Raw genomic sequence first — 13,741 nt, forward strand, 5'->3', positions numbered from 1 at the left:
GACACCAAGATGAGGACAGGAGGTAGTAAACAGGCACTTGAACAATGATATTTTTAAGAGATCCAGGCAAATAAGCAAGAAAAACACCAAGCACTCAGCAATGACTAATTTGATCAACAGTGGGAAACCACGCAAACCATGCTTAACTGTCTGCTCCCGGTCTCCCTTGGGATTCCGTTTTAGCTTCTCACATTGGGTTAAACCAACACCCGGACTGTGTAAGGGGCTGTGACAGACATTCAAGTCTGCAGTTACATAACTCCTACCCTTAAGCTACAGGGGCCTCACAGGAATGTTAAACCAAATCCCCCCTTTCTATCTTCATCGACTTGATTTACCTCAATGCCTTAGTTGGTCATAAGAGCCAGTACATAGCACCCAACAGCCACTATTAATGCCCGAGTCACCACACAGCCTCATCTTTATAAATTAAAGACGAAACAGAGACGAGCCCTGCAGGAGTATGCAGAGAAAACAATCCTTCCATGCTCTCTTAAACCTAACACACATTTGTGATCAATTAAGCATCTGTGGGAACCACACACTCGGCTCTAAACTTCAGATCTGAAGTGATGCTGGGGATGAAACCAGTAGGACAAGGCAGTGAGCCACACTCCTGCTGCTGCAGATGCCTCCAAAGGCTACCCACTCTCACATGGAAGTTTCAGATGTTTCAGCTTTTCTGAAATATTACTTATAAGCAAACACTCGAGTATTTCTTCACCTCAACTCACCTAACACCTCTCAAGCATTTGAAATACAACAAACAAAGGGAAACACTGGGTCAAGCACAGATGTGAAGAAACTGGACTGGAAAGTTCCAAAAGCCAAGGGATTCAGGGCCAATGCTACAACGTGCTGCTCTCAGACCCGTGCTCCATTGTGACAGGAGACTGTCCTCCCACCGTAAGACACCTTCTAAAACAAACTGGGGCCAACAGGTGGCTAGACGTGCCTTGCAAGCATAACATCCTGGATTCAATCCCCAGACCTGGGCAAGGTGGCAGAGAAGGCAGAAGGGTTTTGAGGTATTACTACAAATGAGTGCATTTATAACATATAATACAATTATGTGTTGCAAATTAAAAAAGTATGCAACCCGTGTGAGTCTGACAGAGGTAAATTATACCTAAGCACTCAGCAAAGACAGATGTAAATTTAAGTTAATAAACCCATCAGTGGTTTAGGGTGTGCACCAGTCCTGCAGAAGGGCTCAGTTAGATTCCCAGGACCAATATTGAGCAGCTCAAAAACACCTATGACTCCAACTCCAGGTGATCCAATGCCCCTAGCTTCTTTTTCTTCTTCTGTTTTGTTTTTGGTTTTGGGAGACAGGGTTTCTCTGTGTCGCTTCTAGCTCTTGTAGAACAGGCGGGTCTTGAACTCACAAAAATCCTCCTGCCTCTGCTGGGATTAAAGGTGTGCACCACCACAGCCTGGCACCTCTAGCTTCTATTGGCACTAGCAATCACATGCACATGCTCATAGAGATCCACACACATATACATTTTTTTTTTTAATTAAAAAAATTGTTTCTTCGAGACAGGGTTTCTCTGTGTATAGCATAGCCCTGGCTGTGCTGGAACTCACTCTATAGACCAGGCTGGCCTCAAACTCTCAGAATTCTACCTGCCCTTAGACTTCATAAAAGAAAACACGATACTTGTCTCCACAGTAATTCCCTGCAAGTTGTAGAGTCAACTTTGGAGACTCTGTTGTTTCCTTTGCCTGCAGGATTGTACTTCATGTAACGCCATTTGCCAATTCCGATTATAAAGCCTTTCTCAATTTCAGGTCTTAGTTTTTATGTTGAATAACTTTTACATGAGGTGAAAGACAGGTTAGTTGCAGCCTTCTCCATGTCGAATATGTAGACTTGGCAGCACCTCTTATTTCAAGAAGCATTCTTTTCTCCAGTGTCTATGTTCTAGCATCTTTGTTGGAAACCTGGTGGCTGTGGCTGGCCTCTGAGCCAGCACCACCCTGTTGTTCTTCCTATGACTCTGGGTTATACTTAAGTCCGGTATTACAGAACCTCCCCACAATTGCTCTTTCTGCTCAGGGTTGCTTTAGTTACTTAGTATACTTCGTGCTTCCACGTAAGTTTAAAGATTATTTTAGTTCTTTAAAAAACGTCAATGAAAGGTGAGAGTGACACTATTTCCAGACTGCTGCTGGGAAGACAGCTATTTACATAGTATTGATTTTACAATTTCATAAGCATGGGAGGTCTTTTCTTCTGTCTTCTTTAGTTAGTGTTTTTTACTGAACTTTTTTGCATATTTATTTTTATTTATGTGTGTTTCTGTGTACACTTGGGTGTCCACGGAGACCAAAAGAGGATGTCAGATTCTGAGGAGCTAGAGTTACAGGAGGTTATAAGCCTCCTGATGCTGATGCTGAAAACTGAACCCAGGTCCTCTAGAAGAAATTTATGTGTTTTTAAAAGAGCCATTCCTCCAGCCTTGTGCAGTTTTTTTAAAATCTTCATTGTCAAAGTCTTACTGTCTTGCTTCTTTGACTAGGTTTATTCTTGGCATGCAGTGTGTGTGTGTGTGTGTGTGTGTGTGTGTGTAAGGGTTTCATTGTTACATTATTATTGGGGCACTAGGGACTGAACACACAGCCTGCGTGTGCTAGTCTGTGATTTTTTTATTTTACATTTTTGAAAAATGTATATGAGTTTTCCTGCATATGTCTGTGTACCACATGCTAGCTAGTGTCTATGGAGGAGGAGGGTGTCAGATCCCCTTCAACTTAAGTAACAGATGGTCCTGAACCACCATGTGGATGCTGGGAACCAAACCTGGGACCTCTGCAAGAGCAAGTGTTTTTAACAGCTGAGCCAGCCTTAAACTTTTCTTAAGTCGGCCCTACAACGGATCTATTCTTGCTAGTTTTATGAGTGAAATTTGAGCTTCTCATTTTTAAACATAAGCCATGTACCAAGAATGTATTTGATAGTTATATTTCAAGTCATTGTCCCTCTCCCCATTCTTGGGATTGGTCATAGGGCTTTATGCATGTTATAGAAGCATCAACTACATTCCAATCCCTCTTTTTACTTTAATTTGGAGGGAAGGTCTTATAAAGTTGCCCAGGCTGGTTCTAAATTCACTCCGTAGCATGGGGCAGATGTTGAGCTTGTGATCCTCTTGCCTCAGCCTCCCAAATAGTTGGGATTACATGCCTGAGCCACCAGACCTGGCAGCCTTTTATATTATGAAATGTTTGTTTATATATGTGCATTATCATGTCTTTTATTACTCAAGAACAGTATGAGAGAATTAAATTAGCATCCCTGTGTTAGGCAAACTGAATGATATTTTAGTGAGATCATGTTTATTTATCCATTTCTCCCCAAGATTCTCCAGCTTTTGGAATACACCTTATTCAACGTATTCCCTAAGAATTCTCAGGACTTCATTGTTACCTGATGTAATGTCCCAATTTTCAACTCCAATGTTTTAATCAAGTTGTTTCTTCTTTCAATTATTTTCCTAGGGCTTGTCAATCTCTCTTTCCAAGAACCCAGCTCTTTGACTTATTGTACTGTTCTTCAGGCTCCACTTCATTAGTTTCTCCCCTGATCCTAATTATCTCTGTCTACTGGTTTTTGGTTGGTTAGGCTTGTTCTTGCTTTTTTTTTTTTTTTAATGAACTTGAAGTGCATCATTAAACCTGATGTTATTCCCAAGATCTCTTCTGTGTTTTTTCAAGCAAGAATAGTTTATTGAGTACATTTGCAAGAGGGCAGGAAGATGGACAATTACTAGAATGCCGCACGTAACATATAGCTGTCTCTTGATAGCTATGTGAGCCTTCGTAGCTGGACATACCTTCATAGAACTGCCTTCATGGCATCCCAGAGATGCAGATAAGTAGTGTTTTCATTATAGTGGTATATTGTTTGTATTTTAATAAATAAATCTTGCATAAGATCAGAGGCAAAGCTAAAAATCACTAGAAGTCAGGTAATGGTGACACACACCATAAATCCCAGGATTTGGGAGACAGAGGCAGACGGAACTCTGTGAGTTCAAGGCTATCCTGGGCTATGTAAGATTAATGCAGAAAAAAATCCAGGTGTGGCAGCTCACAACTGAACCCAGTCCTAGGGAGTCACACGCCTTTAATCCTAGCACTAGAGGGAATTAAATGAGAAGACAGAGAGGCTTAGTTTGCGGCCACTCACCCAGCCTTGGTAGAGGTAAGGCTTCTCTAGTGTTGTTTGGTGGCTTGCTTTTCTGGTTTTAGGGTTGAATATTGATTTCTGTCTCTGGCTTTTTATGATTCATGCCTCATGTGCTTCTACGAATTTTTAAATTTCAGCTCTAATTTCACTGACCCACTGTTCATTCATGAGCATGTATATAGCTTGTGTGTGTGTTCGTTCACATGTATGTACAAGCCAGACGACACCAACTCAGATGTTATCCACTTTGTTTCTTTAGAAGGGTCTGTGTAGTCCTGGCTATCTTGGAACTTTCTCTGTAGACCAGGCTGGCCTAGAACTCGGAGATCTGCCTGTCTCTGCCTCCGGAGTGCTGGGATTAAAGGTTGTATGCTACCACTGCATAGCCAAGAAAGTCCTTTTATTGACCTCAAACTTGCCAGCTAAACTAGGCTGGATGACCAGTAAGCTCCAACTTCTGCCTCCCTAATGCTCGGATTGTGCAATTCCCAGCAACCACATGGTGGCTCACAACCATCTGTAATGGGGTCAATCCCCCGTTATTGAAGCACGATTAATAGACACTCAGAGACAGAAATTTAGGTTCAACCTGAAGATCAAAAAATCAAAGCAGCCAATCACTGGCTCTTCTCTCGACCTCAGTCTGAAATGGCGATCCTAACTCCAGAATGAGACAGTGTCTGTGAGTTGTCTCTCCTGTCTTATATTCCTCTCTAGAGCTGGGATTAAAGGTGTGCACTGCCTTGTTTCTATGACAAACCAGTGTGGCTACTGGGATGAAAGCCTGGTCTGTGAGGCTGACCAGAGGGGCTGTTTTACTCTCTGATCTTCAGGTAAGTTTTATTTATTAAAATACAAATGAAATGCCACTATAGCCTTGCCTGTGATAAGCTATGTCAAGCTGAAGTTAACTAGAACTAGGGTCATTTTCCACTTTCAACTGTGTGCCTTTGATCGCCATGGAATGTGCCTCTGGGACACTGTGAGGATTTGTAACTTTGAATTGGTTTAAGGAAGCGCCGATTGGACAGCGGCCAGGCAGGAAATATAGGCAGGGAGACCAAACTGAGAATTATGAGAAGAGGAAGGGTAGAGTCAGAGAGTCACACGCAAACACAGAGAAGCAAGATGAGAATGCCACACTTAGAAAAGGTACCAAGCCACCCAGTGGTGGTGGCACACGCCTTTAATCCCAGCACTTGGGAGGCAGAGGCAGGCGGATCTCTGTGAGTTCAAGGCCAGCCTGGTCTACAAGAGCAAGTTCCAGGACAGGCTCTAAAGCTACGGAGAAACCCTGTCTCAAAAAACAAACAAACAAATCGTGTATGTTGTGGGATATCTGTACACTGTGTGAAGATACATTGCTGTGACTGGTTTAATAAAGAGACAAACGGCCGACAGCCAGGCAGGAGATCTGGGCAGGGGGAGTAGGAGACAAATCTAGGTGCATGGGAGACACAGAAGCAGGATGGGTGGTACATGACAGAACACTGATTAATAGGTTACGTTATAAGAGCTTGTTAGGAAGAAGCCTAAGCCTAAGCTATAGGTCAGGATTTCATAATAAATAAGAAGTCTCCATGTCATTATTTGAGAGCTGGCTGGGAGAACAAAAGTCTCATTACACATGTAAATAATTATTCTGTCACTCATGTACACCTTACCAAAATGGCTGGAACAGGGTGCTGCTGCCCACTTCCCACTACTAGTCTCACCAGGCCTTTTAGTGAGTGTTCCTGGGACCTCATTAGCCAAAGCAAACTGAACAAAAATAACTAACCATTCCCAACTAACCTGAATTTCCAACACATTAAGGAAGGCTTCACAAAGTCTGCATCAAGGAAATGATCTACCAGTAAATTCAAAGCACAGACCAACAGACATCTCTGTCCTTATCCCTCCTCTCTACATCCTCACTCCCACACCTTTTCTTCCCTAACAAAAGGAAAAGTATTAAATGCTGGTAACACAGACTATGAAACTTACATAGGAGTTTGGAGTCACTTTTTGGTATCATAAAAAGGTATAGATGTGTAAACGAACAAGTACATATACATGTAAGTGAGAAAAGGAAAAAAATTCTCAATGGCATAAATGACTGACTTACCTTGTCTCAGGATTGTAGCCTAATATGTAGAAAAATGAGTCCACTCGGGCTTTAAACTCTCGAGCAGCAAATATGTCAGAAAAATGGGAGATGTTACACTTCCCTCTGGGGAAAAACAAAAGACAAAAAGTATGTTTAAATTAGTTGCTTTACAAACCACAAATGCAGTTGGAAGGGGTGGAGGAGAGAGAAGCACATGCCTAAATCCAGAGTGTATGAAAAATACATAGGTTCCAACCTTGACTGGAAATGATTTCTGTTTAATGATTGTATCACAATTGCCTTTACTTCATAATTTGTGACAAAATAAAAACAATTAAACCATAAATAAGAACTGGGAGTGATGTGGGTATACCCCTCTGTATGGTATAAATGTTTTATAACCATTGGTTAATAAAGAAAATGTTTTGGCCTACGGCAGGGCAAAATATAGGTAGGCGGAAAAACTAAACTGAATGCAGGGAGAAAGAAGGCGGAGTCAGGCAGAATGCCATGTAGCTAAAGAAGGAAAAGACACCAGAACCTTACCAGTAAACCAGAGCCTCGTGGCGATACACAGGATCATAGAATTGGGTTAATTTAAGATGTAAGAGCTAGCTAGAAATATGTCTGAGTCATTGCCCAAACAGTGTTGTAATTAATATATTTTTGTGTGATTATTCGGGTCTGGATGGCTGGGAAATAGAAAAGGACTCTCTGAATACATGAGAGTGTGGTGCGGTGGCTAGACAACCACTACAGCTGAGGGACAGTCAAAGCAGTGACTTTTATGCAAACCTAGGCCACCAAATTACATTACCTCAAGAAACCCACCCGATACTAACAACAAAAGATGATCTGGAGGCACACAGCAGGCCCAACTTCCCACTGCACGCATGTGATATGGGATGTCCTTCTGTATATGAGTTGCTTCTACTGGCTAATGAATAAAGCTGTTTCTGTCAATGCTTAGCAGAGTAAAGCCAGGAGGGAAATCCGAATAGAGATCTATAGAGAGAGTCAAAGAGCTGCCATGTAGCTGCTAAAGGAGACAGACACTGCTGGAACCTTTCTAGTAAGCCATAGCCTCATGGTGATTAACAGAAATGGGTTAATTCAAGATATAAAATCTAGCTAGAAACACACCTGAGTGGCTGAACAGTGCTGTAATTAATATAGCTTCTGTGTGATTATTCGGGTCTGTGCGGCCTGGAAACGAAAGAGCAGTCTCGTTCTATATGCTTGTACACACTCTTGGCATACCATGGTTGCTCAAAAGTAAGGTATTACTTCACAGAGTGTAGTGGAATGGATAAGAAGAGACTGAGTATTAAAGAGAACTGCCATCATTTCCATCTGTTTGAAACGTGTTTTCAGAGTTTTCTATGGTCCTGTCACCACCATTCCTGAAGCAGTTCTTCATTGTTAACAGAACTGCAAGGACAGGCAGGAAAGCTCCACGTGTAGTCACCCACCACAAAAGGAGGCACCCTAGAAAAATCTTACCTCAGCTGGGGTGGTGGCACACACCTGTAACCCTGGCACTAGGGAACCTGAGCTGAGATGATTGCAAGCATGGAGTATATATAGAAAAGACATCCTTTTAAAACAGGAGTGGGGTTGTACAGAATTGGTGATATACTGTGGCTTAGAAGACAGTGCAGAAAGGTCACAAGCTAAAGGACAAACAGGACAGAGCTTTCTATAACAAAAGGGCGGGAATATGAATAAAAAGCATAACCTAGTAACTGACTTTGTAAAATTATCAATAACTAGGAAAGTCTCCCCATACCTGAAGTTTATGTGAAATAAAAGGAAAATTCGGGATGGGAGCATGGAATGGAGAGCTGCAGTTAGATAGCCTTACTTGAGGAAAAAAAAAAAAGAAACAAAAAAACAATGCAGGACCTCCAAAGAGAGGGGTTTCTAGCCTAGGTTAAAGTAGAGAAATCTTCGTGAAATGACTTTCTCAGTTTCCATGAGGTGTCCCCTGCCTTCCTGTGAGCTACAGCATGGGCAAGCTGGGAACCTCCTCTTGACTCACAACCTGTGTTTTAAGTGAATGGCTGTGTACAGTTCTCACAGTGGTTTCTCTAGGTGTAGCAATCACACAGAGAACTCAGAGTAGTGCTGAGACCTAATTGTACCCAGATCCCTTAAAGACTGACCTAAATGCCTCTTTATCCAACCAGGAAAAAAGTCAGAACATTCTTTTGATATTTTTTAAAATTCATTCTTTCATAAGCTGGGAAATCCATTCATTAAAAACTCTTAATTTTTTTACTGATGTGTTTAATGCAACTATTTTTTCTTCGATCATTTCTTAAATGCATGCCAAGATTATATGACATTTTTATTTTCATTTTCACAAACTCCTTTTCTTTTAGCTTGTACTGCCCCTTGCATCAGACATTGTTTTAATGGAAAGTATTAACTTTCTGAGTGTAGAAGGCTTGTATTCTTTAGTTTTTCATGGTAAATTACTAATTAATTAATACCTATGTAACCAGATAGACATTTTGTCTTATGACTTGATATAGAAGCAATTTTTCAGAATGTGACAAAGTCCATAAAAAAGAATGTGCCCTATTATCAGAGTGCAAGGTTCAGCAGTTTTACAATCTAGTGCTTAGGAAAGAAAGAACGGAGAGAAGCTGTGGAAAACTCACACGAGACAAACTGCCCGCCCTCCTGGAGCATGCAAGTCACTATAAACCATGCAGAAAACAGATTGCCTCTGACCTCAAATAGAAAAGTCAACATGAAGCTGGGCAGTGGTGGCCCACACCTTTAATCTCAGCATTTGGGAGGCAGAGGCAGGAGGATCTATCTGAGTTTGGGGCCAACTGGTCTACAGAATGAGTTTCAGGACAGGCTCCAAAGCTACGTAGAGAAATCCTGTCTCGAAAAACCAAGAAAAAAAATTTTTTTAAAAAGGAAAAAATAAAAATAAAAAAGAAAGAAATTAAAGTCAATATGAACTTCCTCCATAAATTGGTAACACATTCAATGCAACCGCTAGGCAAATGCCAGCATTGTTTCACAGAAGGAAACATGAAAACACCAAGGCTCCTGTGAAAAAGCAAATTATTTTAAAAGGGAGAACTAGTCCAGACATTGGGACACATGACAAAACTTATAATACAGAGTCCTTCATCTGCTAGCAGAGCAATAAAGAGCTAAACAATGTGTGGACAAAGACAAGGACAAAGCGTGCTGTGCAGCATGCACTACTGCGTGTGGATAAAGCAATAAGGATGTTCTAACTCCGCCCCAAAAGTGCAACTGCAAGACAGAGAGCTCTGCAACACATGAAAGTTCTTAAAGGATCTCTATAGAATAAATGAATCCATTTTAACTCATAAATATAATGACAGCTGCTCATGGAAAAGTGATGAGGTAAGTTAATTCAGGTGAACTTAATGAAAACCAGAAGCTCTAAATAATTAGTCATGGATTCTGGGCCCTCAACTTCAAAAAATTTACCCTAAATTACCTTTCTAAATTATGAATCCCTAGGTAAGACAGTGGCGTGTAGCCTGAACTGCCTTGGTATATTTATTTCTTGTGACTACTAGAAATAGGAGACAGACAGTAAGCAAGCTAGAAAATGGCTGTCACGTCAAGGCCATTGCTGACCTCTCCCAGCACACATTCCCAGCCCCAGAGCAACCACACCACACATCAGCAAAGCGCCACTTTAAAGGGGAAAGCAGCACAGCCAGCAAATTACCACATGACAGCACTCTCCCAGGGCTACAAGTGCTTCCTATACCAAAGCTGTGTGAATACACAATCAACTCGCCAAGAAATGAAATGCATGTAAACTAAGTATCACCAGTACATAAATAACTGTATTATAAGCTTTTCTTCCTTGAACACTAATTTTAAAGACCTCACTGAGATTCAATAACTGAAAAAGAACATTAGTTAGGCCACCACATGCGAGGTCCTTTATGAATGCTTTTCACATGCCTGCTATAGTGATGCTAAGCCAGAAGATATATGTGCAGGTCATGAGGTCACTGCCAGGTCACGTGACCTGAGCAAGTATCAAAAGGATGATTAAAAAAATCAAGTTTGATGATGGTCGCGAAGCTATGCACCGGCAGGATTAGGCCGAAGTCATCTATCTGGCACTTTTCACTCTTACGTCACAATGTCAACCAAAAATTCTTCCCTGGGCATAGGGAAAACCCAAGCAATAATTTACTCAAGATGCTGACTTCTGTAATGATGAATAAAGGGTCATGAAATAAGAAAGCAGACTCCTACATAAAATTTGTCAGAAACATAAAGGTGAGGGATGGTCAAGGCCAAGGGCTCAAAACTGGCTGCAACACAGTGACACTGTTCAACAGACTTCTCAACATAGTCCAGACTGAGAATAAATTCCTCTGGGGAAGGAGAAGCTAAGGCACCACAACTTACAAAGCAAAGGCTGTAGAGGAATTCTGTTTTCCTTTTGATTTACGGTAACTGAAGGACAAAGCTCGCCTTTCTCTTTTATAACCAACTCTAGCACCAGCTTGAAAGAAAAAATACAGACATCAGCTTCATCCCCAGTGAATCGGATGGCAGCCCGGTCAATGGCTGCACACGGCATGAGTCCATGTAACCGAGTCCTTTGATCTCGGAAAGAACAGTACTAAGAGCCAGCACTATTGCCTTTTTCTTTTTCCTTTTTGTCCTCTGGTTTTCTCATTATACTCATCTGATCCCCTTTCATGTGCCCACGAACTATTTTATTTGTATCCCTTCAAAACTGAATTTATCTATAGTAGTGCTGGTTTGCATGTGTGAGAGAAGAAAGGACTCTCTTCTGTGGGTTAGCTATAAAAAGAGAAATTGGCAGGAAAGATTCATCATCTTCAGTCATCCATCACCTCTCATTCACCAAAATGTTTAAGAACCCCAACCATGGAGAAGAAAAAATAATAAACTGAGATGACTAGGACTTTGCTATTCCCACCCCTATTGATGGTGGTAACCACAGAGGCTTCCCAAACCTTTCTGTGGTGAGCATGAGGTTAGGGCCATACACTGAGCATCAGACTATGGGAAAGCCAGGGTTCAGCAACATTTACCAAGCCAGACGGAATAATGACAATGACTGCTCATCATCCGGTCATCGGTCACGAGGGACGCTTCATTTAACCCAATAAAGCAAAACTAGGGGCTGAAAAGATGGCTCACTAGTTAAGAGTTGCTCTTAGGACCCAGGTTCAATTCCCAGCACCCATATGGAAGTTAACAGCAATCAGTAACTCTAGTCCTAGGGGCCTACACCCTCATGCAGACAAAACACCAATACATGCAAAATAAATAAATGTCCAAAAAATAAAAACAAAACAAACAAGCAAAAACCACTGAAACTAGAGAAATTCCTTTAATAAGAGGTGAAGGCTACACTTATTTGTGGTTATCCCATAACAAATGGTCAGTCCTGAAACCATAACATATAAACAACATTATATAGACTGGGCAGGCTGTATTTATATATTTAGGAATACATATAATACATATTTGTCTGTAACAACAATTAATGCAAAAAAGAAGTCATGAATGTGAAAACAAACAAGGAAAAAATATCATATGGGCAGGTATGGAGGAAAGAAAGTGAAGTGAGATGGTGTAATTATAATCTCAAAAAATAAATCATTAAAAAAACTGGAGGATGACGGTTTTATAGAAAACCTATTACTTTTTGGACAACTTTTAAGATAATATCACTAGGATTAAAAACCTAATGGTCAGAAAGGATTCTAGTCAGACACCCTGAAGAACGTACAGCACATATTGCTACTGGAGAAGTCAAGATACAGGGCCCATGATAGTGGTTTATGGCTTCCCACTCCCAGAAGTAGTGCAAGCCTATCTAGAGTAATCCAAGTCTATCTGTGTCTAGCTAGTATATCGGTATATTGTTTGTATTTTGAGAAATAAATCTTGTCTGAAGACCAGAGGAAAAGCTAAAACCACTGGAGTTCCAGTAATGGTGGCACATACATCTTAATCCCAGGATTTGGAAGATGAAGGCAGATGAATCTCTGTGAGTTCAAGGCCACCCTTGGCTACACAAGATCAATGCAAAAACAAATCCAGGTGGTACCTCACATCTTTAATCCAAGCTGGTGTTATGGGAGATAAACAGTTTTTCTAAAAACTGGGTAAGAATTGTTCATCAAATCTGAATAGCATTAAGAAACCTTCAAATATATTCATTTCAATTGTGTCAAAACATGTTGGACAACCAATTACACCTTACATCATTTCCTTAACTAGAATTTCAAGTCCTTTAAAATCATGACCTCAACTAGTGAGGAGATAGAAAAAGCAGAAGGCAAATGAGGACAAATGCTAAATTAGTCAGCTGTCCTCCATTATCAACCTAGTCAACTTCCATCATCTTGCTTTGCTCAGTGTGTAGGCTTGATTTAAGCTGGGAAATCCATACAAAGAACATGCAAAGGCTTATGGGGATCTGGGGCTTATAACCACCACATTTCTCAAATGAAGTAAGAGCTCTGTAGAAAGTCAAGTTTAACATACTCACCCTGTGGCACGATCCCCACTGCCTGCCTGTTTTTTATATATTTATCACAAGAGAACAATTTTACATTTTTAAATAATTAAAAAACAAAAGGACAAAATCACTAATAAGGAAAATGTAAATAAAACTCTTATTTTTCATTTTTCAAAAAGATCAACTGGACCACAGCTAATGCGTTTACTTATGTGTTGTCTCTGAATTGATCCAAAGTGGCTCAGATGAACAATTGAGACAAAGGCCATTATGACATGTATCTGAGGCCCAATGTTTGCAGAAACAGTGCTATATAAATGCCGCCATTCTTCTGCCCAAGTAACTGTCTCTATCTTTGCAAGTTTTGCACGGGACACCCCAGGAATGGTGGCTGAACATGTGACAGGTGAGGACTAAGCAACTATGGTTGCATCTCAGTTTAAGTAGCTCAGCCAAAGCCAGCAAATCTCAAAGGTTTTTATTGGACCCATATTCTTTAACAGAGATTAAGGGTTTTGTTACTATTTGGCACAACCTGATTATTTATGATTTACAGAGAGGTAAGGATGATGTTAGCTACCATACTTCTTATGTCACTTAAGTGTTGGAGTGATAGTTCACATGTATTTTAACAACTAGAGCTTGCCTGAAGTTCAGAGTAAAACAGCCTCACAGGCTAGCTTTACAGACCAGGCAGCAATAACACACACCTTCAATCCCAGTACCCACACTAGTTTGCCATAGAAACCAGGTGATCATGGTGCACACTTTTAATCCCAACCCTAGAGAAGAATATAAGACAAGAGGAGACAGCTCTCACACACAGTCTCATTCTGAGATTCCTGGAGGCAGGATCACCATTTCAGAGGTAGAGGTAAGCGCCAGTGGCTGGCTGTTTTGCTTTTCTGACTTTCAGGTTGAATCCCAATTTGTC

General features: G+C 40.9%; 1 protein-coding gene across 10 annotated transcripts in view; it reads right to left on the reverse strand.

The window, feature by feature from the left end:
- Rere (arginine-glutamic acid dipeptide repeats) overlaps positions 1-13,741 on the reverse strand; it is a 343,378-nt gene that overhangs the window by 145,769 nt on the left and 183,868 nt on the right. For all 10 annotated transcript variants that reach the window (XM_038333039.1, XM_038333048.1, XM_038333047.1 and 7 more), the window contains one exon: positions 6,303-6,407. In XM_038333039.1, coding sequence (XP_038188967.1) covers positions 6,303-6,407 — 105 coding nt within the window. The remainder of the gene's footprint in view (positions 1-6,302; positions 6,408-13,741) is intronic.

This window comes from Arvicola amphibius, chromosome 6 (genome assembly GCF_903992535.2).
Source record: "Arvicola amphibius chromosome 6, mArvAmp1.2, whole genome shotgun sequence".
NCBI lineage: Eukaryota > Metazoa > Chordata > Mammalia > Rodentia > Cricetidae > Arvicola > Arvicola amphibius.